This window comes from Monodon monoceros, unplaced genomic scaffold (genome assembly GCF_005190385.1).
Source record: "Monodon monoceros isolate NGI ecotype Baffin Bay Population unplaced genomic scaffold, NGI_Narwhal_1 Super_Scaffold_10, whole genome shotgun sequence".
NCBI lineage: Eukaryota > Metazoa > Chordata > Mammalia > Artiodactyla > Monodontidae > Monodon > Monodon monoceros.
The window spans coordinates 36,520,241-36,547,124 of NW_021703766.1; the positions used below are offsets into that span (position 1 = coordinate 36,520,241).

At 36.5% G+C, this 26,884-nt stretch overlaps 1 protein-coding gene across 2 annotated transcripts in view; it reads left to right on the top strand.

Moving 5' to 3' along the window:
• VPS35 (VPS35 retromer complex component) overlaps window positions 1-26,672 on the top strand; it is a 41,474-nt gene extending 14,802 nt beyond the window's left edge. Inside the window, exons 2-17 of one of the 2 annotated variants that reach the window (XM_029209024.1) lie at window positions 1,384-1,482; window positions 2,807-2,903; window positions 4,042-4,165; window positions 4,654-4,836; window positions 6,428-6,641; window positions 7,509-7,592; window positions 14,165-14,274; window positions 16,682-16,778; window positions 16,885-17,033; window positions 18,468-18,675; window positions 19,088-19,243; window positions 21,122-21,244; window positions 23,277-23,456; window positions 23,964-24,203; window positions 24,919-25,062; window positions 25,703-26,672. In XM_029209024.1, coding sequence (XP_029064857.1) covers window positions 1,384-1,482; window positions 2,807-2,903; window positions 4,042-4,165; window positions 4,654-4,836; window positions 6,428-6,641; window positions 7,509-7,592; window positions 14,165-14,274; window positions 16,682-16,778; window positions 16,885-17,033; window positions 18,468-18,675; window positions 19,088-19,243; window positions 21,122-21,244; window positions 23,277-23,456; window positions 23,964-24,203; window positions 24,919-25,062; window positions 25,703-25,882 — 2,388 coding nt within the window. In that variant the 3' untranslated portion in view covers window positions 25,883-26,672. Of the gene's footprint in view, window positions 1-1,383; window positions 1,483-2,806; window positions 2,904-4,041; window positions 4,166-4,653; window positions 4,837-6,427; window positions 6,642-7,508; window positions 7,593-14,164; window positions 14,275-16,681; window positions 16,779-16,884; window positions 17,034-18,467; window positions 18,676-19,087; window positions 19,244-21,121; window positions 21,245-23,276; window positions 23,457-23,963; window positions 24,204-24,918; window positions 25,063-25,702 lie in introns of those variants that run through there. The other variant, XM_029209032.1, reaches the window with a different exon arrangement.
• The last annotated feature ends 212 nt before the right edge of the window (window positions 26,673-26,884 follow it).

Below are 26,884 nucleotides of genomic sequence, written 5' to 3' on the forward strand. Positions count from 1 at the left end.
GCCGCTCCGTGGCATGTGGGATCTTCCCGGACCGGGGCATGAACCCGTGTCCCCTGCATCGGCAGGCGGACTCTCAACCACTGCGCCACCAGGGAAGCCCCAATAAATTATTTTTAAATTAAGGTATATACATTGTTTACTTAGACATAATGCTATTGCACACTTAATAGACTACAGTACAGTGTAAACATAACTTTTGTACACGCTATGAAACTAAAAAGTTTGTGTGACTCACTTTATTGCAATATTTGCTTTATTGCTGTGGTCTGGAACTGAACATGCAATATCTCTGAGGTATGCCTGTATTTCATATCAGTGGAGTCATACAATATGTGGTCTTCCGTGTCTGGTTTCTTTCACTTAGCATAATGTTTTCTAGGTTAGTTCACGTAGCATGTATCAGTACTTCACTCCTTATGATTGAGTAATAGTCCTTATATGTATATAACACAATTTGTTTATCCACTCATCTGTTGATCCTTTAGTCATTTTTTATTAAAAACATAATCTAAAACCAGCTTATTCATTCATACAGTGAACATTTATGAAGCATCCATTATGTGTCAGGCAATGTGTTGGGTCCCAAGGATGTAAAAATGGCCATCATTTATAATTATAATGTGATACCTGCTGTAGTAGAGGTGTAACACAGTGTTTATACAACATAAGGGGTGGAGTGGTTAACACTGCTTGACAGGTGGATCTACTTCATCTTGCAAGCAGATTTTTCTGATGGCAAAGAGAAGACTATATAGATGTATTTTGTTCATTATAACTGTAGATCTCTATATTTGAAATGATAAGGTAGGTTCTTGAGGAGAGTACTCTTTATGGTGTTCTACTGCAGCTCACTGACAATAATTTTAGCTATTTTATTTCTAAGCTGTTTAGTCCCTCGTTATATATTACCTAAGGGGATAAGTGTTCTCATAAACTAGTTCCTTGGTCTGCCTAAGAATAGACTAAGATGCAGATGAGAGGCTTTTAGAGATTTGGGTTAGACTATACTTACCACCACAGATTGGTTATGTTCCAGTTGAATTCAGAGTGTATTAGCAGAACATAGGCAGCCATAAACTACCACCTTATATTTCTTTGAAGCCAGCCTGCTGCAGGAATGTTGAGTCAGTTTCTGAGAAGAAGAAATTCTCTGTACATATTACTTTTCTCCTTCAGCAATCTTACGCTGTTAACTTCAGTGATGGCACAGCTCTCTGTTCAGTTGTCAAAAATTGATAAATTAGTTTGACATGTAGAACTGGAATGAGTCTTATATGAAAGCCTTGGAAATATAAAGTATGGTGGGAAATATAGAAAGAACAGATTTACTAGAAGAGAGTGCTAATGAGACATTAATGGGAGGTTTCTAAAAAAATTTTTCAGCCTACAACACAGCAGTCACCTCAGGATGAGCAGGAAAAGCTCTTGGATGAAGCCATACAGGCTGTGAAGGTCCAGTCATTCCAGATGAAGAGATGCCTGGTAAGAAGGACAATTGCAGTCTGTGTATTCCTAAGAACACATATGCAGTGTTCTCTAAAGTTGTATAGCACTACTGCTTCTGGTAAATCTAATCTTCAGTCCCACTTCCCTCAAGCACTGCTTGGAGCAGTTTCAACAGATAGCCCTATTGAAATATTTACTTACCATTATATTTATGTTTTGAGATTGTCTGTCTTCCCTACCAGAATGTAAGCTCCATGAGGACAAGAGATCCTGACTCCTATTTACACGTCACTATATTATCACCATACCCTATCTCACCTGAATTACTAGCCTCATTAGTTCTGTACCTCAGAACTGAGGAGTACTTGACAGTACTTGACAGTACTTGCTTGATAAATATTGGTTGAACAAATGGATTTAAATGCTTTCAACTTGAATTATTCAGCTTTCCCCCCCTATCTTGAAGGATTTTATTTCTGTCCTGAATAGATACATTTTTTTCAGGAACTACCTTAAAAATTAGACCTATTTATATATTTTCATATTCTGAAAGGGTAGGAGATTATCTGTGTAGAAACTATAAATTCTCTGGATTAAAATTTAAGAAATGGAACCAAATAGGCTGGTACTTCAAGTTGTAAGTTGCTGTGTTGATGATGATAATAATATCTTGCCTTTGTAAAGTGTCTTAGAGTTTCTAAAGCTTAGTAATATGCTCTTTTAACCAATTGTATCTACTGTATTGCTTTTCTCGCAAACCAATTTGTAAAAACAAAACTCTTCGAATGGAGAAAATGGGTGAGCATGGAGCTTGCTATTGCTTGCTTCTGTCTCTTTCTGTGTATGAATAGTGTTTCCTGTATCTAAAGGAATTGTCTGCATTTATGTGTTAAGTGGGACACATGGACATTGTGAGGAGGAAAGCATAATTAAAGGAGTAGTCATTCCAGACATCTCTGAAGAGTATTTAACCTATGACCAAACCATTGTCAGAATAGTATCTTGCTTCAAAAGGATCAGTATGCCAGTTTTCTTTATTGCAGGTAAAATATGAATTGGTGGAGTTACAGTTTCAGTGTTGCTAGGGGTTGTAAAGACGAGTTATTGCCAGGAAGCTTGCAGCCCTAGATAAATTAGATTTGCTAAGCTTTGCAGCCCTGGTGAGGAACTATGTTTCTTATTCTTTTCAGTAAACAGAAGGCAGGGTGAAACTAAACTTGATTTTTATGCGATTAAAATACTTTAGGTGCTGTATACTTATAAAACCGTGTAACAGATCCTTGGTGAAAGAGTTTATATAACCAAGTTAAATGTTTATTTAAATTAAGCATTCTCACCAATTCTCTTGGTATTTCTGTAGGACAAAAACAAGCTTATGGATGCTCTGAAACATGCTTCTAATATGCTTGGTGAACTTCGGACTTCTATGTTATCACCAAAGAGCTACTATGAACTTTGTATCTTTTGAATGTTGAAGAATGAACATTTTGATCATACTTTTTTCTCGATAAGGCCATATTTTGTTTGTTCCTTAAGTTTTTCTGAAGTTGTGTTATTGTCTTAACCAAATAGTACTCCTTCTCCATGCAAATGTGCTCAGTGAGAAAAAGAAAAACTTAGTATCAGAAACCCTTTTTCTATGCTTAAATTTCAAGTGGGTTGTTGTTACATGTCAATTTTCAGACTCTCATGAAGGTTATTGAAAGTATTAGACAATTAGTTCTTTTTGCTTGTTTGTATTTTAATTTGTTTTGGGCTGTGCTGGGTCTTCGTTGCTGTGCGTGGACTTTATTTGCGGCGAGCGGGGGCTACTCTTCGTTGCGGTGCGCAGGCTTCTCATTGCAGTGGCTTCTCTTGTTGCGTAGCACAGGCTCTAGGCTTGCGGGCTTCAGTAGTTGTAGCACACTGGCTCAGTAGTTGTAGCACACTGCCTCAGTAGTTGTGGCTCGCAGGCTCTAGAGCACAGGCTCAGTAGTTGTGGCGCACAGGCTTCGTTCCTCCGTGGCATGTGGGATCTTCCCGGACCAGGGCTCAAAGCCGTGTCCCCTGTTTTGGCAGGCGGATTCTTAACTACTGCGCCACCAGAGAAGTCCCTAGGCAGTTGGTTCTTTAATGCTAAGATTTTGTCATGCAGGACTCTGAAATGGAAAGGAAATCAATGCTTTGCCATTTCAAAACCCTTTAGTAGTCTGACAGGCAATCTTGTTTTTGTTGCCTTGCTTTACCAGACATCTTTTAAAACCCTCATTTTAAAGTAGGGAAAGCCCAGAAGAAATTCTCTCTTTACTTAATTTAAAAATGCTCTCATACATGACTAACATTTAAGAAATTTGCCCAATACGGTAGTTCCCTGGTGGCCTAGTGATTACGATTCTAGGTTTTCACTGCCATGGCCCAGTTTCAGTCCCTCGTTGGGGAACTAAGATCCCACAAGCTGCATGGTGTGGCCAAAAAATAAAAAATAAAATAAAATAAATATATGGCAATATCAAAAAAAAGAAAAACAGAAATTTGCCCAATAATTTAATGACTCCAACAAGTTGCAGAGTATTGCTTAGGTTGACTTAGCTTTGAATCCTTAATGATAATTAAAAGATATGGCTATTTCTGATGAACTGCACTACTTGGAAGTTTACCTGACAGATGAGTTTGCTAAAGGAAGAAAAGTGGCAGATCTCTATGAACTTGTACAGTACGCTGGAAACATTATCCCAAGGCTGTAAGTTATTAAGACTGTGAGGGCTTTTATATCTGCATTTCCCACTTTATGTTATATCCTTTACAATCAGCAGCTTTTTTAAACCAAGTTTAAGGTTATTTAATTTCTTAACGAATAGAGGTTAACATTCTGATAGTGATTAAGGTTTTAGAGTATAATTAGTTTTACTTTTTATAGATTATTGAGGAACTTTGGAAATAGGAAAAATGGACATATTTTGTTTAATTGCTTGACTACTAGAAAAATTAATATAATGACAATTATAAGAGACCTAATGTGTTTAAAGGTGATGATATATATATAAAAATGGAGGGGTGTCAGTAAACAGTTATATTTTAAATCAAACGATATTTTCTTCATTGTGCAGGAGAAAACCTGCTCCCTGTCTTGTTTTTTTAATGTTTGTATATGCTATGTTTGAATATAATCAAATTCTTGACTTGAGTATTTTATATTTCTAATCTAATGTTGCCTCATAATTCTTCTAGTTATCTGTTGATCACAGTTGGAGTTGTATATGTCAAGTCATTTCCTCAATCCAGGAAAGATATTTTGAAAGATTTGGTAGAAATGTGCCGAGGCGTGCAGCACCCCTTGAGAGGTCTATTTCTTCGAAATTATCTACTTCAGTGTACCAGAAACATCTTACCTGATGAAGGAGAGCCAACAGAGTAAGTGCTTTTCTTTCTTGATTTAATTGTAGTATTTTTTTGTTGTAAAACATACAAAAAGTATAGAAAAGTATATAGAAGAAAATAAATATCAATAATTCTCCTGCCCAGAGTCAGCCACTGGTAGCATTTTTTTTCTTTTTCTTTTTTTTTTGTGGTACGCGGGCTTCTCACTGTTGTGGCCTCTCCCGTTACGGAGCACAGGCTCTGGACGCACAGGCTCAGCGGCCATGGCTCACGGGCCCAGCCGCTCCGCGGCATGTGGGACCGGGCCACGAACCCATGTCCCCTGCATCGGCAGGCGGACTCTCAACCACTGTGCCACCAGGGAATCCCCACTGGTAGCATTTTGTGTATAGATTTCCTTTGAGACACGGAACTCCTCAGTATATGTGATGTGATACAAAATGTACTGTTATGAAAATTATGTGTGGATTATTAGTACCTGCTTTTTTCATGCAACATAATTGAGAGCATTTTTTTCATTCCATCGGATATTCTTTGAAAATGTGACTTTTTAAATGAGTTACATTTTGAAAATGGTATTTGTGATAAAATAATGAAATATGCTTAACTTTTTCTATGAGCTAGCCAGTTTTCATATTGTTTCTTGAATGTCTGTCAGTTTTTATAATTTGTCAACTTCTAGTTACCCCAGAGTATTAGTGATTTCAATTATCTGTGCACACAAATTAGATATTAACTCCAAAACAGAAAGCAAAAAGCCATTCAGAGAGAGCCCTATCTCTTATGTGAGCAGTATTCCAGCATCCGAGTCCATTGTGCTTTTATCCCACAAAAAGGGTAGATGGTCAGCCTGCTGTGGTCTCATCCAACTGGGTGAACTATTCATGAGACACGTTCCCTTGGTTGAGAAACTTAATTCCCTTTTTCTAAAGTTTATTCATTTATTTCTAATGTGTATATTTTAGTGGTTTTTAGTATATCTGCATCATTTCCTTTTCAAAAGAAAAACTTTAATAAAAATTTAACCAATGCACAAAACAAAAAGTTTAAATGGTATAGAAAAGATAAAAATTTAATGGTGTAGAGAATATGGTGAGGTTATTTGCTTTATTATGATTTGACTCAGTTTTGAGCATTTAATTAGGCAATAAGCAAAAAATTTTGAAAACTTCTAAGTTCACCTTCTTAGGAGATGTAAAAATAAGGAGGAAATACTTGGTATCTTCCCTTGCAGAGCTTACAAAGCTTATACTCCAATTGAAAACATAAAATATTCAACAATAAAATGATGAGATAACAGTGACACTTGTAAGTGTCAACTTTTTTAGGCCTTTTGAATTAATGGAATACAATTCCAAGAACAAGTTTAGTTGGCCCAGGAAAGGGAGTGGTGGGGGAAGCGTTTTGTCCCTTTACACTTGAACTGTGTCCTCTCCCTGATGTTTTTTTCTCTTGAGTCTGTTCCCTTTGAAATTGAGCACTGAGCCAGTGAGGTTTAAAGTGTCTTTCATAAAGCATTTGGTGTATTAAAGAGGTAAGAAGGAAATGCACAAAGAAGAGGAATAGTAGTAATTTTTCCTATAATTTAAACACCGTATATAAAGATTTTTCCATTTCTTTGCAGTGAAGAAACAACTGGTGATATCAGTGATTCCATGGATTTTGTACTACTCAACTTTGCAGAAATGAACAAGCTCTGGGTTCGAATGCAGCATCAGGGACATAGCCGAGATAGAGAAAAAAGAGAACGAGAAAGACAAGAACTAAGGATTTTAGTGGGAACAAATTTGGTGCGCCTCAGTCAGTTGGAAGGTGTAAATGTGGAACGTTATAAACAGGTTTATATCTTTTTACTTCTCATCTTTTCTTATGTCGTGAGATGTAAATTGAAGTCTGATTTTTAAAATTGAAATATTTTTAAAAATAATATTACACTGAAAACCATTGACAATCAAAGAAGACTTAAATAAACTAAAAGATATATATTTTGAGTCTGTGCTTGTGGATTGGAAGACTCAATGTTATCAAGATACCAATTTTCTTTAAATTGAGATTTAGTATATTTTAACTATTGGTTTTGTAAGCCATATAGTTTGCAGCTACTAAATTCTGCCAATGTAGTGCAAAAGCAGGGAAATACAATGTGGAAACAATTTACAAAAATGGGCATTAAACTAGGTTTGCTGACCCCTAGAAGAGATGATCCAGAGCAGACCCACATGTATATAATCAACTATTGTTGATAAGCGTGCAAAGGCAACCTTTTCAACAAGTGATTCTGCAACAATTGGACATCTGTATGCAAACAAAGCCTGTGAACTGCAACCCATTTTCATGTAGAGAAACTAAAAAAAAATGATCAAAGTCATAAGTGTGAAATTTGCAACTATGAAACTTTTAGAAGAAAACACGAAGGAAATCTTTGTAACCTTGAATTACATAAAGCTTTCCTAGGACACAAAAAGGACAAACCATAAAAGAAAAAAAACTGATGACATGGACTTTGGCTTTTATGAAATAGAAACTCAGAATTTTTTATTTAAAAATTCTGTAAAATTTCAAAGCTTAGTCTAGAAATGATATATATGTCAGAAAAATCTAAAATATGACTTTTAAACTAATAGCTCAAATGTGTTATTAGAGGAGTTACTTAGGATTTTGAAAATAATTTTTTAACTCCTAAAAATTTTTTTTTCTCTTTTCAGATTGTTTTGACTGGCATATTGGAGCAAGTTGTGAATTGCAGGGATGCTTTGGCTCAAGAATATCTCATGGAGTGTATTATTCAGGTAAGTGAGAACATTTCAGGGTATTAAAGAACTCATTTTATATTTTATTAATTTTCATTGTTTTGGGAAAAAATCTTGATTGAAGAGAAATTAAGGTTTCCTGAATAAATCCCTTTCTCCTATTAATGTAACAACTTGGTCTTTGTATTGATGTCTTTTTCTCCCAAAAATGTAGAAAAGATTAACATCCAAGTTTTCTAGGTATCGTTAGTTTTAGTTTAATTGTAGCTGTACTTTGGAATTTGTTCAAGATGGCAGAGTAGAAGGGCTTGCGCTCACTCCCTTTTGCGAGAGCACCAGAATCACAACTCACTGCTGAATGATCATTGACAGGAAGCCACTGGAACTCACCAAAAAATATACCCCACATCCAAAGACTCCTGCTGCAATGAGACAGTAGGAGGGGCACAATCATGATAAAATCAATCCCGTAAGCACTGGGTGGGCGACTCACAAACTGGAGAACAATTATACCTCAAAAGTCCACCCACTGGAGTGAAGGTTCTGAGCCCCACCTCAGGCTTCCCAACCTGGGGGTCTGCCAAAGTGAGGAGAAATCCCCAGAGAATCAGACTTTGAAGGCCAGTGGGGTTTGATTGCAGGACTTTGACAGGAATGGGGGGAACAGAGACTGTACTCTCGGAGGGCACACACAAAGTAGTGTGTGCACCAGGACCAAGGGGGAAGGAGCAGACACCACAGGAGACTGAACCAGACCTACCTGATAGTGTTGGAGGGTCTCCTACAGAGGCAGGGGGCGGCTGTGGCTCACTGCGGGGACAAGGACACTGGCAGCAGAAGTTCTGGGAGTTACTTCTTGGCGTGAGTCCTCCCAGAGTCCGCCATTAGCCCCACCAAAGAGCCTTGTAGGCTCCAGTGTTGGATTGCCTCAGGCAAAACAACCAACAGGGAGGGAACTCAGCCTCACCCATCAGCAGACAAGCATATTAAACTTTTCCTGAGTTCTGCCTACCAGAGCAACACCCAGCTTTACCCACCATTAGTCCCTCCCAACAGGAAGCTTGCACAAGCCTCTTAGCCTCATCCACCAGAGGGCAGACAGCAGAAGCAAGAAGAACTACAGGCTTGCAGCCTGCTGAATGAAAACCACAATCACAGAAAGATAGACAAAATGAAAAGGCAGAGGACTATGTCCCAGATGAAGGAACAGGATAAAACCCTGGAAAAACAACTAAATGAAGTGGAGATAGGCAACCTTCCAGAAAAAGAATTCCGAATAATGATACTGAAGATGATCCAGGACCTCGGAAAAAGAGTGGAGGAAAAGATTGAGAAGATGCAAGAAATGTTTAACAAATACATAGAAGAATTAATGAACAAACAAACAGATGAACAATACAATAACTGAAATGAAAAATACACTAAAAGAAATCAATAGCAGAATAACTGAGGCAGAGAAGAATGGGTAAGTGACCCGGAAGAAGGAATGGTAGAAATCATTGCGGTGACAGAGAATAAAGAAAAAAGAATGAAAAGAAATGAAGACAGCCTAAGAGACCTCTGGGACAACATTCAACGCACCAACATTGGCATTATAGGAGTCCCAGAAGGAGAAGAGAGAAAGAAAGGACCCAAGAAAATATTTGAAGAGATTGTAGTCAAAAGCTTCCCTAACATGGGAAAGAAAATAGCCACCCAAGTCCAGGAAGCACAGAGAGTCCCAGGCAAGATAAACCCAAGGAGAAACACACTGAGACGCATAGTAATCAAATTGACAAAGATAAGGACAAAGAAAAATTATTAAAAGGTACAAGGGAAAAATGACAAATAACATACAAGGGAACTCCCATAAAGTTAACAGCTGATTTCTCAGCAGAAACTCTGCAAGCCAGAAGGGAATGGCATGATATATTTAAAGTGATGAAAGGGAAGAACCTACAACACAGAATACTCTACCCAGCAAGGATGTCATTCAGATTTGATGGAGAAATGAAAAGCTTTACAAACAAGCAAAAGCTAAGAGAACTCAGCACCACCAAACCAGCTCTACAACAAATGCTAAAGAAACTTCTCTAAGTGGGAAACACAAGAGTAGAAAAGGACCTACAAAAACAAACCCAAAACAATTAAGAAAATGGTAATAGGAACATATATATCGATAGTTACCTTAAATGTAAATGGGTTAAATGCTGCAACCAAAAGACACAGACTGGCTGAATGGATACAAAAACAAGACCCTTATATATGCTGTCTACAAGAGACCCACTTCAGACCTAGGGACATGTACAGACTGAAAGGAGGGGATCGAAAAAGATATTCCATGCAAATGGAAATCAAAAGAAACTGGAGTAGCAATACTCATATCAGATAAGATAGATTTTAAAATAAAGACTTACAAGAGATAAGGAAGGACACTACGTTAATGATCAAAGGATCAATCCAAGAAGAAAACATAACAATTATAAATATTTATGCACCCAACACAGGAGTACCTCAATACATAAGGCAAATGCTAACAGTGATAAAAGTGGAAATCAACAGTAACACAGTAATATTAGTGGACTTCAGCACCTCACTTACACCAATAGATCATCCAGACAGAAAATAAATAATAAACACAAGCTTTAAATGACACAATAGACCAGATAGACTAAATTGATTTTTATAGGACATTCTACCCAAAAGTGGAAGAATAGACTTTTGTCTCAACTACACACGGAACGTTCTCCAGAATAGATCACATCTTGGGTCAAAAATCAAGCCTTGGGAAATTTAAGAAAACTGAAATTGTATCAAGTATCTTTACTGACCACAACGCTATGAGATTAGAAATCAATTACAGGAAAAAAAACCCTATAAAACACACAAACACTTGGAGGCTAAATAGTGCACTGCTAAATAACCAAGAGATCACTGAAGAAATCAAAGAAGAAATTTAAAAATACCTAGAAACAACTGACAATGAAAACACAATGATCCAAAACCTATGGAACACAGCAAAAGGAGTTCTAAGAGGGAAGCTTACAGCAATTCAAGCTCACCTCAAGAAACAAGAAAATTCTCAAATAATCTAACCTTACACCTAAAGCAACTAGAAAAAGAAGAACAAACAAAACCCAAAGTTAGTAGAAGGAAAGAAATCATAAAGATCAGAGCAGAAATAAATGAAATAGAAACAAAGAAAACAATAACAAAGATCTATAAAACTAAAAGCTGGTTCTTTGAGAAGATAAACAAAATTGATAAACCTTTAGCCAGGCTCATCATGAAAAAGAGGGAGAGGACTCAAATCAATAGAATTAGAAGTGAAAAGGAGAAGTTAACAATGGAAACCACAGAAATACAAAGCATTGTAAGAGACTACTACAAGCAACTCTATGCCAGTAAAACAGACAACCTGGAAGAAATGGACAAATTCTTAGAAAAAGATAACCTTCCAAGACTGAACCAGGAAGAAATAGAAATTATAAACAGACCAATCGCAAGTAATGAAATTGAAACTGTGATTAAAATCTTCCAACAAACAGAAGTTCAGGACCATATGGCTTCACAGGTGAATTCTGTCAAACATTTAGAGAAGAACTAACACCCAGTCTTCTCAAACTCTTAATATTGCAGAGGAAGGAACACTCCCAAACTCATTCTACGAGGCCACCCTCACCCTGATATCAAAACCAGACAAAGATACTACAAAAAAAGAAAATTACAGACCAATATCACTGATGAATATAGATGCAAAAATCCTCAACAAAATACTAGCAAACAGAATCCAGTAACACATTAAAAGGCTCATACACCATGATCAACTAGGATTTATCCCAGGTATGCAAGGATTCTACAATATATGCAAATCAATCAATGTGACACACCATATTAACAAATTGAAGGATAAAAACGATACAATTATCTCAATAGATGCCACAAAAGCTTTTGACACAAGTCAACACCCATTTATGATAAAAACTCTTCAGAAAGTGGGCATAGAGGGAACCTACCTCAACATAATAAAGGCCATACATGACAAACCCACAACAAACATCATTCTCAATGGTGAAAAACTGAAAGCATTTCCTCTAAGATCAGGAACAATATAAGGATGTCCACTCTCGCCACTGTTATTCAACATAGTTTTGGAAGTCCTAGACACGGCAATCCAAGAAGAAAAAGAAAAGGAATACAAATTGGAAAGGAAAAGGTTAAACTGTCTCTGCAGGTGACATGATACTGTACGTAGAAAATCCTAAAGATGCCACCAGGAAACTACTAGAGGTAATCAATGAATTTGGTAAAGTTTCAGGATACAAAATTAATACACAGAAATCTCTTGCATTCCTATACACTAACAACAAAAGATCAGAAAAAGAAATTAAGGAAATAATCCCATTCACCATTGCAACAAAAAGAATAAAATACCTAGGAATAAACTTACCTAAGGAGGTAAAAGACTATAAGACACTGATGAAAGAAACCAAAGGTGACACAAACAGATGGAGAGATATACCATGTTCTTGAATTGGAAGAATCAATATTGTGAAAATGACTACTACGTAAAGCAATCTACAGATTCAATGTAACCCCTGTCAAATTACCAATGGCATTTTTTACAGAACTAGAACAAAAAGACTTAAAATTTGTATGGATATACAAAAGACCCCAAATAGCCAAAACAATCTTGAGAAAAAAAAAATGGAATTGAAGGAATGAGACTCCCTGACTTCCAACTATACTACAAAGCTACAGTAGTCAAGACAATTTGGTACTGGCACAAAAACAAAAATACCAATGGAACAGGATAGAAAGCCCAGAGATAAACCCATGCACATATGGTCACCTTATATTTGATAAAGGAGGCAAAAATATACAATGGAGAAAAGACAGTCTCTTCAATAAGTGGTGCTGGGAAAACTGGACAGCTACATGTAAAAGAATAAAATTAGAACACTTCCTAACACCATACACAAAAATAAACTCAAAATGGATTAAAGATCTAAATGTAGGACTGGACACTATAAAACTCTTAGAGGAAAACACAAGAAGAACACTCTTTGACATAAATCACAGCAAGATCCTTTTTGACCCACCTCCTAGAGTAATGGAAATGAAAACAAATAAACAAATGGGACCTAATGAAACTTAGCAGCTTTTGCACAGCAAAGGAAACTATACACAAGACAAAAAGACAACCCTTGGAATGGGAGAAAATATTTGCAAAGAAATCAGCAAACAAGGATTAATCTCCCAAATACATAAACAGCTCGTGCAGCTCAATATCAAAAACACAACCCAATCAAAAAATGGACGGAAGACCTAAATAGACATTTCTCCAAAGAAGACATACAGATGGCCAAGAGGCACATGAAAAGCTGCTCAACATTACTAATTATTAGAGAAATGCAAATCAAAACCACAATGAGGTATCACCTCACACTGGTTAGAATGACCATCATCAGAAAATCTACAAACAGTAAGTGCTGGAGAAGGTGTGGAGAAAAGGGAACCCTCTTGCACTGTTGGTGGGAATGTAAATTGATACAGCCACTATGGAGAACAGTATGGAAGTTCCTTAAAAAGCTAAAAATAGAATTACCATATGACCCAGCAATACCACTACTGGCATATACCCAGAGAAAACCATAATTCAAAAAGACACATGCACCCAAATGTTCATTGCACACTATTTACAATAGCCAGGTCATGGAAGCAACCTAAATTCCCATTGACAGACGAATGAATAAAGATGTGGTACATATATACAATGGAATATTACTCAGCCGTAAAAAGGAATGAAATTGGGTCATTTGTAGAGACGTGGATGGACCTAGAGACTGTCATACAGAATGAAATAAGTCAGAAAGAGAAAAACAAATATTGTCTATTAATGCATATATGTGTAATCTAGAAAAATGGTACAGATGAACTGGTTTGCAAGGCAGAAACGGAGACACAGATGTAGAGAACAAACGTATGGACACTAAGTGGGGGAAGCGGGGGTGTGGGGTTGTGGTGGTGGGATGAATTGGGAGATTGGGACTGACATACATACACTAATGTGTATAAAATAGATAACTAATAAGAACCTGCTGTATAGCACAGGGAGCTTTAGTTCGCTGTACAGTAGAAACTAACACAACAGTGTAAAACAACTATACCCCAATTAAAAAAAGAAAAAAGGGAAATAAAATAAAGACAGAGTTGTTAACACTGCCAGATGGGCCATATTGGAAGCTGATGCAAAGGAAAAATACTGATCTTCCTTAACTTAAAATTTTGATAGTTTGGTTTGTCATTTTTTGGCATTACTGAGTCTCATTTTTCTTACCTTGAAATGGGACTAACAGAGATCCTTATAAAATTGTCAGGAGCATTAAATAAAATAAACCTGGAAAAAAAATTGTAGATGTACTTTGGTTAATAGAATATTTCTTTCTGGGGTTATGTTTAGAGAGGCTTAAAAGTGATGTATTTGAATTTGGTTTTATAAGATTAAAATGATTTTTTTTCCCACAAATATGAACTTTAAATACTAAGTCCAGAATATTGTGTGAAATGCTTTTTCTAATTGATCTTTACTATTTGGTTTTAATAATAATTGAGTATTATTTGATTTTCAGGTTTTCCCTGACGAATTCCACCTTCAAACTTTGAATCCTTTTCTTCGGGCCTGTGCTGAGTTACACCAAAATGTAAATGTGAAAAACATAATCATTGCTTTAATTGATAGGTAAGAATTTCCAACACTGGAGGGCAGATGTTCCGACTTGGGAATAATGAATTTAAAACATTTTTGTGAATTCTTTTTTTCTGTTCCATCTTTATTAATATTTTTGATGTAGTTACACTAGTTCTGTAAGTCTGAGTACTTACTAAGTGCTTGTCTAGCTTACGCATGAAATAAGTTTAGCTCTTAATTGTACAGGGGTCATGAAGGTAATATATTTTAATCTATGCATTTAATTGGCATTTAAAGACATTATACAGACCTAAGATGTTAGTCATAAATCCAAATTTTATAAATCCAAAGATCACTGAAGAGCAAAACTTGTTTTTTACCATGATGAAAGTATCTTGGGCTTCCCTGGTGGCACAGTGGTTAAGAATCCGCCTGCCAATGCAGGGGACACAGGTTTGATCACTAGTCCAGGAAGATCCCACGTGCCATGGAGCAACTAAGCCTGTGCACCACAACTACTGAGCCTGTGCTCTAGAGCCTGTGAGACACAACTACTGGGCCCACGTGCCACAACTACTGAATCCCACGTGCCTAGAGCCCGTGCTCCACAACAAGAGAAGCCACCACAATGAGAAGCCCGCACACCACAACGAAGAATAGCCCCCGCTCGCTGCAACTAAAGAAAGCCCGCGTGCAGCAATGAAGACCCAACACAGCCAAAAATAAATTAATTAATTATAAAAAAAAGAAAGTTATCTTTCAGTGGGAACCAGTTTGATCTGGAGTCTTCTTTATCAAGTAGCCATAAATATAGATGATTAAGAATGTTCAGGTAGGGCTTCCCTGGTGGTGCACTGGTTGAGAGTCTACCTGCCGATGCAGGGGACACGGGTTCGTGCCCCGGTCCGGGAGGATCCCACATGCCGCGCAGCAGCTGGGCCCGTGAGCCATGGCCGCTGAGCCTGTGCGTCCGGAGCCTGTGCTCCGCAACGGGAGAGGCCACAACAGTGGGAGGCCCGCGTACCGCAAAAAACGAAAAAAAAGGACGTTCAGGTAATCACTGCATCATCACATGTTTTTAAAGAAGAATTTTCAAGTATTAAAAATGTTATTAAATCCTCTTTAAGTTTGACTTCTTTAGCCTTTGGTCTTTGTTAAAAGTATAAAACTTGGCCTTCAATAATAGCTTTAATGAGTGCATGCTGGGTGCTAGTACATAGTATGTGTCCTGCTTGTGAGCATACACTCATTGACATTATGAAACCAGAAACCCAAGGGTAGATTTATTTCTGCAAATACTTTTTATTATATTTTAAATATCTAAGTTATTAGTTTTAAAGTCTGAGAATTTATATAGCAGAATTCTTCAAATTATCTTGTCAGTCCTGGACATTAAGAATTATAAGTTACTTGGCCATGCTCTTTTTTTTTTCTTTTTTAAAGCATTTCTCTTTTTTTATTAATTTATTTTATTTTTTGCCTGTACTATGTGTTAGTTGCAGCATGTGGGATTTTCATTGAGGCATGCGGGATCTTTTGTTGTGGCACGCAGGCTTCTTTCTAGTTGTGGTATGCGGGTTTTCTCTCTGTAGTTGTGGCACGCAGGCTTCTTTCTAGTTGTGGTACACGGGTTTTCTCTCGTTGTGGCATGTGGGCTCCAAGGCGCATGTGCTCTGTAGTTTGCGGCACACAGGCTCTCTAGTTGAGGTGTGTGAGTTCAGTAGTTGTGTCCTGGAGGCTTAATTCCCCCGCGGCATTTGGGATCTTAGTTCCCCAACCAGGGATCCCACCCACATCCCCTGCACTGTTAAGTGGATTCTTTACCACTGGACCACCAGTAAAGTCCTCTATTTGGGCATACTCTTAATGGAAGCTAGTAACTGGATTTTCCTATGTTGGGTGTATTGTCACTTAACCGTTTCTGTCAGTAGTGGTTCTTCTGTGCATAACAAAATGTGCGTCTAGTTGTAACCATGATAAACACTTAGTGATAATGGAACAGACGTTATTTTGTATAGTTTAAGATGTGGTAATAGAAGTTAACTTTACTACTTTTAGAATTAGTTGTGTTTTAAACTTTTCAGTAGTAAAAATGCAGTGTCTTAAAAGAGTCTAGGCGCTTTTTATATTTAAAAGATTATTTTTTATAATCATGGCTGTTGAATACGTTTATCACCTTTAATACATTTCTATCCATATCTACTTAATTAATTTGGCAGAATTGGCCTGTCGAAAATTTGTTGTGTATGGTATAAAGTAAGAATACAGTGAAATAAGGCATCATTGGTAAAACTGTTTCATTAAAAATGAATTGTCCTTCTTAATCTTTTTAGGAGAAAGGTTCTAGGAGAAGTACACTTGGAGAAAATACAGAACAGCATAAAGAATAAAATGTCATCCATGATCCCACTACCCAGATCCCTATATTCTTTTAAATAAAGATTATTTTCTTTTTTAGATTAGCTTTATTTGCTCACCGTGAAGATGGACCTGGAATTCCAACAGATATTAAACTTTTTGACATATTTTCACAGCAGGTGGCTACAGTAATACAGGTTTGTATGGCTTTGTTCCTAAGTTCTCAAAACTTTCAAACTTCTCAGGTGGTAGTTCCTCTTCTAATTGTTTAAAATAAATTCCATGGTTTTCTGAACATTCCAGTCGAGACAAGACATGCCTTCGGAGGACGTTGTATCTTTACAAGTCTCTCTCATTAATCTCGCTATGAAGTGTTATCCTGATCGTGTGGACTATGTTGATAAAGTTCTAGAAACAACAGTGGAGATATTTAATAAGCTCAACCTTGAACAGTAAGTCAAAGTTAAACATTTTTGTAAAAACCTTTGTAAAGCACTTTTTTGTCCCAGATTTATTTTTCTTTTGCAATTCCTTTTTGAAATGTTAGCGTTCATCTTGTTTTAAGTATTTGTTAGATCGACATGCTCGGTACTAATCAGGGCAGAAAGTGGCAACCAACTGCTTGGCTGTGTACATTGATCAAGTAGTGGCACTCATAGACCATAGCAGTCTTCAGGGACCAGTGTCTCCAATTCAGACCCCTTTGTATATATGGGTGAGTTAGTTTTTAAACTGGTAAGGAAACTATTTATATCAAGCAGTATTTCCATGAGAAGTGGTTTCCTACAGATGAGCAAGATGTGAAAAAATTAGGGAGGCATGTATGTATTTAAGGTGTGGAAATTAATTGGTTTAAATTTTTCTCTATTTTGAGCTTTGATTTTGATACCATCAAGGATAATATAATATTCTGTTGTCTACTTGCATCTTCTTCAACTATGCTGTCCTGGACCTGTTGCATCCTCTAGTGGCCACTGTGGGCAGTTCTGATCCCTTTATGTTTTCCCAGCAGTCCTCTTACTGTCCCATCCTTCACTGCTTCTGAACATGTGGTCAATTTAGGACCCTCCTTGCCCTATACCCCTCCTTGCCCAATCTAGGCCCCTCCTTGCCCTATATATATAGGCCCCTATATATACACTCACGTAATCTTTCCGCTTTCCATCTCTCCTCCAGTGGTTTAGTTAACATCTGGAAGATTTCTTTTTCTTTTACCTCTTTTTATTCCTCCTTTTTCTTTTTGTCACTCCCATTTTTTGTGAACTCAAAAACATTCCAGATCTTGAATAAGTGATGTATCTATATCTTCCCCCACTAAGTGAGTTTTAAAGTAAAATTAGACAAAATAAAAAATTAGAAATCCCAACCTCTAAAGGTCTTATAAATGCCTGGATATTCTTCAGCCCCCACGGAATGTTCCTAATTTCATCCTGCTTTTCCTTAGTCATCAACATCTGATGCAGAAGAAATAATTTATGTATTTTTCTATTTTGTTGAATTGCTATTTTTGCATGGCTTTGTCACCCTGAATGTACCGTACTTATTGGCTGCCCTAGAAACCTAACTACCACTTAAAATACTTCCCTTAGAAATACCACATTCTAGACAGGCATTTTAACTCCAGGTATACAACCTGTTTATGAATTGGAGACTAGCATAACTTATTGTATCAATAGGACATTAATAGATGAATAAATGTGTTTAGAAAGACACCTGATAAACCTCTCTTGGAAGTCATTGGGGTGTTTTGGGGTGGTGTGATTCACTTGACCCATTTCCTTTAATATTATAAATGAAAAATTTCAAATTTTTGTGAATCAAGTGCTGTTTGTGTATATAAGAAGTTAATTTCATTCACTAAAGGGCTGCTGTTTTTGTTTTTGCAGTATTGCTACCAGTAGTGCAGTTTCAAAGGAGCTCACCAGACTTTTGAAGATACCTGTTGACACTTACAACAATATTTTAACAGTCTTGAAATTAAAACATTTTCACCCACTCTTTGAGTACTTTGACTATGAGTCCAGAAAAAGCATGAGTTGTTATGTGCTTAGTAATGTTCTGGATTATAACACAGAAATTGTCTCTCAAGACCAGGTAAGAGAATACCCACATGCTTTATTAGAAAAACAGAGACAATGTAGTTATGGTTTTAGACCTTGAGACAAACACATGAGATGGGCGGGGAGGGTAATTTACTACTAAAAAAAGTTACAAGTAGCTTATTCATTATATAAATGAGATAATTGGGGATGTATAAAGAAGAAATTATAAAATAACTATAATCCCACCAGGAAGAGAGGTCCATTGATTAACTATTGATTAACATTTGGTGCGTCTCTTTCTAAATGTTTATATGTGTACCAACATGCATATACTTTCATACAGAAGAAGGAATTATGTTGTTGATACTATTTCGTGACTACTTTACACAACTAGAAATGCTTTTGTCAGTGGCATTATATGCTGATTGTTTCACCCCAGTGGGTTTCTGTCTCCCATGATACAGGTGGATTCCATAATGAATTTGGTATCCACGTTGATTCAGGATCAGCCAGATCAACCTGTAGAAGACCCTGACCCAGAGGACTTTGCTGATGAGCAGAGCCTTGTGGGCAGATTCATTCATCTTCTACGGTCTGAGGACCCTGATCAGCAGTACTTGGTATGAGTTAACTCTTACTATACCCCTTCAACAACTTCTAATGAAGTCATGTGTAGATGTGTCTCAAATGGTCTAATCCAGCTTGTGGTATTAAAAGGTTTTGAAAGAATTGAAACTGAATAAGAGATTAACTGAACTTTATGATTAAATGCATAATTGTTTGTAAACTTCTGGAGCTTATGAAGAACAAGTTGGTTGCTGTCATTTCTTTTGAAGACTTCTTAAGAATTGTAGAAAAACCTATCTTCCTTTAGTTGGGTGTCCTATAATCAGTCTCTGTTCATTTTCTTTTTGAACTGTGTGTTACTTGTAGAATTGTTCATTTGTTTTTCATAATAAACTTTTAAAGTATGAGTAAAATCCTTATATTCAACTGTGTATATGTTTCCAAGGTTTGCAAATAGAAGTTGTTTGTGTTTGCCACATGGAAAATGTGTGAAGACTTTAAAATTAAAATTGCCTTTTTCTTAACCCCCTTTTCCTGGAAAAAAACAATCAGATGAGATTCTCCCTTTCTTTGTCCTTAGTCCTCAATAAACCTTTGTGGAATGAATAAAACATGTTGCCTGAATAGGAGTATTGGTGACTGATACTGGACAACTTATGTTTATGAAAGGTAGCACATATGGCTGCCTAATTATCGTTTGGGCAAAGTAGTTTAACCATTGTTGGATGCATGAGGCTAAGTGTTAGTAATGAAGAACACCTTTATTTGAGGATGGGTCCTGACTTTCTTCCTGTGTTGACTTTGTCATAGTTGACACTCTCGTACTTCTTCATAGCCATTGTGAAAAAGAAGCTGATTTCTTTTGGTAGTGCGATAGTCTTCAACTTGGCTTAGTGTCAGATAATCTGTGCACTGTGTGTGATCTATACCTAGTGGCTGGCTCCATTGTTCAGATGTTTTAACTGATTCCCTTATGTTTCTGTGTCACATGGCCTATGTGTGTTTTCATTTTTTGTTGTATACCAAATGTAGTAGTTAGGAAGTATGCTTTCCACCTGTGGCCAGTTGGTTATGCCATGTACAGAAACACCTTTAAGGTGAGGATCATTAGCTGTGACTTCCCCAAGGGGGAATGCATTCTCTTCCTATCCATCTATGACTGTCAGAGAAATTTACAAAACCTGAGTATGTCACACACTGTGACACACATATTAAGTTATTTCATGAATTCTTGTGTTTTTTTTTCTGAAACAACCAGACACTTGTTTACTAATGGCTCTTTTTTAAAGTGTGTTACCATTTCCCTTGACTTAAATGGTCTTAATGTTTTTCTGAAGTAGGAGGTGTGATATACCAGCAATATGCATATTTTTTGTATCATAATAATAGCCAATATTTTGAGTACATGCCTTGTGTTAGTACTGGTAACACTTTACTTCTGTTACTTGATCTTCCCAGCAACCCTAAGAGAAATATACTGCCCCATTTTTCAAATGAAACTTACAGCTAAGAGAAGGTAAATATTAATGTGCCCAGGGTCACACAGATAGTAAGTGTTAGAATCTACTTTTAACTGTATCTGTCTTCAGAGCCTGTGCTCTTTATCAACACAGTATACTTCTCACATGTGTATATGAACATGTATTTATATCTGCCCCTGACTAGCTATGTAACTTTGGGCAAGTTATACAACCTCTCTGAACCTCAGTCTTCCCCATTTGTGAAATGGGTTTAGTATTTGTCTCTAGGGTGATTGTGATGACTCGGCAAGATAAGAAATGTAAAAGTATACCATGAAGTCTGGTATATCATATATATTCAAAAAATGGTAGCAATCATGATGATTAGAGCTCCCGTTTAATTTTATAAGTGATTAATTATAGTTTCTATAATTACAGAAAAGATTAATGGGTTTTGTTTGTTTTGGTCAGATTTTAAACACAGCACGAAAACATTTTGGAGCTGGTGGAAATCAGCGGATTCGCTTCACACTGCCACCTTTGGTATTTGCAGCTTACCAGCTGGCTTTTCGCTACAAAGAGAATTCTAAAGTGGTGGGTTTACTTTTAAGTATGTCACTAATTTTTTCCCTTTTTCCTCTGTGTATGTGTTTTAGTTTATCATTATAGAAAATTTCAAACATATACAAATAGGTAATGGTGTAATAAAATCCCAGTTTCAATAACTCTCAATTCATTACTCACCCTGTGTTATACTTAAGTATCACTATTGACAATAGTGATGTTGGTAGATAAGATTACATACTAGTTAAGGAATCACATAAAAAACACTTAGAAATGAAAGATTAAAACAGTTTAAATTTATGTTAGAAGTTTTTCCTGTGTCTAAAGATCACTTGTGAGACATCTATAAGTTTATTACAAAATGGCTCAGAATGCTTTAGTTTCTCAAGAACGATTTTATTTTCTTGGGAGTCTTTATGATGTACTAATTCTGAAGTGATATAATAATCTTATTCAGCGGTTGCGGTACATAACAAGTAAGATCTAATTCATGTTAGCTTTGCCTAATGAAAGGGCCCAGCATTGCATAATTGCTGCTCTCTAAAAGCCTGTAATTGAATAATTTTATGAGTTGTGTACATTTTTTAATGAGCTTAGTCCTTTTACAAACAGGATTATGGCTAAGTCTTCAGTGGTGTACTTTTGTAGAAAATATCCTAATCTGGGAGTTCCCTGGCCATCCAGTGGTTAGGACTCTGCTTTCACTGCCGAGGGCCCAGGTTGCATCCCTGATTGGGGAACTAAAATCCCACAAGCCTCACGGCGCAGCGAAAAAAAAAGACCCTAACCTAATGTACCTGAAAGTTGGACAGTCAGGTTTATATTAAGGAACAAACACCATAAACTTTATTTTCTAATAATGGAGAAACAAGGTATATTCAGTAGACTTACCAGTATGACATAGCATGCCTTTGGCCAGTTTTTATGAGGCCAGCCTCTCATAGTTCCTTTTTCCCAGTATTTTATGGATAGGTGTTTGTGAATGTAACAATAAAAAAAGCAACGAGCATTTACTTACTATGTGCCGTACACTGTGCCAAGGAGTATAAACTTGGATTATTGCATTTAGTCCTTGTAAAAGTCTGTGACTATTATCCTCTCTTAAAAGTGAAAAGAATCAATTGCATTAATAAGAAATTTGGATGGTCAAACATGGATAAAATATTTAACCTCACTACTAATTGTAACAGTGAACCTTTTTAGAAATCAAACTGGTAAAGAAAAAAGAAAAATAAGGTTCAGCAATGGCCGTGGTGTGATGAGAATTCATTCTCATCTAGTAATGGTGGGAATGTGAATTACTACAGTCTTTCTAGAAAACTCTGGCAGTGTGTAACTAGAGCCTTAAAAAACCCAGTATTTCCACTTCTAAATTTATACTAAAGAAAAAATTAGGGATTCAATAAAGCTTTGTGTTTACAGACCATTTGTTATATTACATTTATTTCCAAAAGGAAGTAGTTAAGTAAATTATGCTATATCCAGTTTGTGGAATATTTTCTAGTGATTAAAATGATTTTAAATAACTTTAGTATCATGAGGAAAATTATGACAAAATAAGTGAAAGAAAAGAAGTTGAATACATGCAGCATGAGCCCAATTTAATTCTTCAGTAAGTACTTTAAAGTAGAAAACCATACACAGAGGATCCCAGTTACATTATATTTGCATAGAAAAAAGAAAGGAAGACATTAACATTAGAATGTTATCAGTGATTATTGCTGGGTGGTAGATTTAGGGATGGTTTCAATTTTTAAAAAATTCTTTTGTGTATTTTCCTAATTTTGTCCAATTTGGGAATATGTTGCTTTTTCTGATGGAAAAAAACAAATACCAAGTATATAAAAATTGCAAAGCCAGTGACTTCAAATGGATGTTTTGAGAAGACATCCTGCTTGATTTCCTTGTGTACTCCACAGATGAGACAGAAGATAGCAGGAAAACTGTGAACTCAATTTTAACACTTTTCCTGTTTGTTCTATAGACATTTTATATAAAATGAATATTCTTAAGCAAGTTAATCTTGAACTTAAAGTAATTTAAACTTTTTTTTTTGTTTTAGGATGACAAATGGGAAAAGAAATGCCAGAAGATTTTTTCATTTGCTCACCAGACTATCAGTGCTTTGATCAAAGCAGAGCTGGCAGAATTACCCTTAAGACTTTTTCTTCAGGGCGCTCTAGCTGCTGGAGAAATTGGTTTTGAAAATCATGAAACAGTAGCATATGAATTTATGTCCCAGGTGTGATCTGCTCTCTTTCTGGGATGTTTAATCCGTTTGCTCTGTTCAGTCACCTGTCTGTAGTTAATGGTGGTGGTGCACATGGATTTACTCTTCACTGAATTTATAACTACCGCTTTCTCACCATCTTGATGGGAAATACTATGCTTCTTAACACTATAGTTTTATTGACTGGTTTGGAGCAGGAAAATTGATCAGTTATTGGGTGCTAATGAGATTGAAGATTTTCCAGTGGGTCATGGTAAAAACTGTTTCATGGGGGAAAAAAATTCCTTTGTTATTCATTTTGGGAACCCTGGATTAAACAAAAGTTAAAACAAGTTTCTTTGTTGCAACTTGTCAGCATCTTTGTCTTGTGCCTCTCCAAGCGAGGGCGCTGCGTATTCTGATCTGAACCATATTCTGATCTGAATGACTCACAGGATGGGGCTTTGATGGGAAATACTTTGGAAAATGCTCTAGTAGATGGTTGGTCCCTAAAGGTCACTTCTGCTTTGTGTGTACCAGGCATTTTCTCTGTATGAAGATGAAATCAGTGATTCCAAAGCACAGCTGGCTGCCATCACCTTGATCATTGGTACTTTTGAGAGGATGAAGTGCTTCAGTGAAGAAAATCATGAACCCTTGAGGACTCAGTGTGCTCTTGCTGCATCCAAACTTCTGAAGAAGCCTGATCAGGGCCGAGCTGTGAGCACCTGTGCACATCTCTTCTGGTCTGGCAGAAACACAGACAAAAATGGGGAGGAGGTAAGGTGGGAAGGTCATTCCTAACCAACAGTGTTAGAGGAGAGGGGATCATTGATAGGGAACGGCTGCTGGGGCCTTTTGCCTTGGAGGTGAAACATGTGCAGTGCTTGGAAACCTGACAAAGAATATTGCTTTGTTTTGTTAAAAGAAACGAAATGGACAGTAACATATAGAGTTACATCCTGTGGTGAAGCCTCCACTTTGAGGATTTTGTAACATAGCAAGTTTGTACCACTATCTTTAAAAAATATACAAAATACATAAATATAAAACATTTAACATATAAATATATAAAACAAATAATATATTTGTTTTAAAATATAGCTTTGTGGGCTTCCCTGGTGGTGCAGTGGTTGAGAGTCCGCCTGCCAATGCAGGGGACATGCGTTCGTGCCCCGGTCCGGGAAGATCCCACATGCCGTGGAGCAGCTGGGCCCGTGAGCCATGGCCGCTGAGCCTGTGCATACAGAGCCTGTGCTCCGCAACGGGAGAGGCCACAACAGTGGGAGGCCTGCGTACCGCAAAAAAAAAATAAAATAAAATAAAAAAAATAATAAAATATAGCTGTGTACTTTAAAAAATGAAGAGAATTTAAATTGGTTTTGTCCTTTTAAAATATGAAAGAGCCACTGTAGCGTGTTTATTTCTTTGTGTGAAATGGGACATTTGTGATTCATTAATCTCTTTAATACTCCCCTCACTCCCTTTATTCTAGCTTCACGGAGGCAAGAGGGTAATGGAATGCCTAAAGAAAGCTCTAAAAATAGCAAATCAGTGCATGGACCCCTCTTTACAAGTGCAACTTTTTATAGAAATTCTGAACAGATATATCTATTTTTATGAAAAGGAAAATGATGCGGTAAGTGAATAATAAATTGCTGTTAGTGAACTATTTTCCTTTCCTACTCTTAGATTTGATACATACAAAAGTTTATCATCCTGATACTTTTCTTTTTTGTTTACAAGGGTCAGAGTTTGGAGAATCTACCTAGTGGTCTCTTTCATTCTCCAAAATTCTTCTCTGCCTATATAGATGCATCTTACAGAAGAGCTTATTATGTGCAAGAAAATTCTTATCTCTTTTGTTTATGAATATTTTATAAAATAGTCACTCTCCGTTTAAAAAATAAAAAATAATTTACAAATGCTGAATAGTAGGCTGATTTGTCATCCCACAAAAGTGTAGAATAATTCCCAAATAAAGGATGGATCAATATTTGTAGGTTAAGTAAAATTTTGCTTTTGTTCTTTTACTGGTTTATGATTTTCTGTATTTCCATTAAGTTTTTCTTTTTCGGTTGTTGTTTTGGATGAATGTCCAATAGTTGTTGCTCAAACCAGGAATCATGTTCTCATCTCTTTTTTCTTTTTTTTTTCTTTGTTTTCATAATCTGGTAACTGCTGAGAGTAACACAAGCTCCTCAAAACATTTTTATTAAATTACGTTATTTTTTGTTTGTGTGTGGTACATGCTTGATGGTAACATTGTTCTTTTGTAGGTCACGATTCAGGTTTTGAATCAGCTTATCCAAAAGATTCGAGAAGACCTCCCAAATCTTGAGTCCAGTGAAGAAACAGAGCAGATTAACAAACATTTTCATAACACACTGGAGCATTTGCGCTTGAGGCGGGAATCACCGGAATCTGAGGGGCCAATTTACGAGGGTCTCATCCTTTAGAAAGGAGCCAGGCTCACCATCCTCCTTTCCATGTACATCGAGTAAGGGTTTTATTATACTAGGCTTCCCTTCCATAGATTGTGCCTTTCAGAAATGCTGAGGTAGGTTTCCCATTTCTTACCTGTGGTGTGTTTTACCCAGTACCTCCAGACACTCACCTTCAAGACCTTAATAAAATTATTCACTTCATAAGTGTTCAGGTCTGTCTGATCACCCTAAGTAGCATGATTGATCTGCTATTTTAAATTCCTGTGATCTGTTTAAAAAAAAACGAACAAAAAAAGCCAAAAAAACCCCACTTATCTCTGTGACTAATGAAGCTCTCCTTCCTTTTTTTCTGTTTTGTTTCATTGTTGAGTGTGTAATTTCCTTCATTACTTGGGAGTACTAACCAGAAAGTGTCTGTCTCTCTGTTCTGAGATTAATTTAGAGGAAAGGAATACTGTTTGTGAAATTCAGCTTGGGCTTCTCCTGAAATGCAAGATAAGGCCATGTGTAATATTTTCCCTAAAATTAGAGTATATTAATGCATGTTTGAGAATTTTAAAGCACCATGGTCTAAACCAGAAGCTATATTTTGCATATTTGGACTCAGCCATCCATTAAGAACTTAGGTTGTCCACTGGACATATTTATCAAAATAATTTTGTTCTAAATAGTATAAAATAGAAAATTTGTGATCTATATAATTTATGTATAACCTTCATTGTTGTAAATTTAGGGGGAAATGCATCATACAATTATGATTTTTTTTTTTCACCAGTGAAACAATAAAAGTTGCTATTAACAATTTTGGACCTTCTTCCTTTCATACTACCTTAATTCATAAAAGGAACTAGTAGAATGTATATGGAGTTTATTGTGTATTCTCAACGTTCACAACACTCACTTGTTCAACTGTTCACTTGTTTTAAACACTTGTTGAGCAGGACACCATCTACTCTTTTAGTCATATTTACTCATTTGCTTTCTTCAGCCTTACTCTTCTTTCCTAGGAATGAT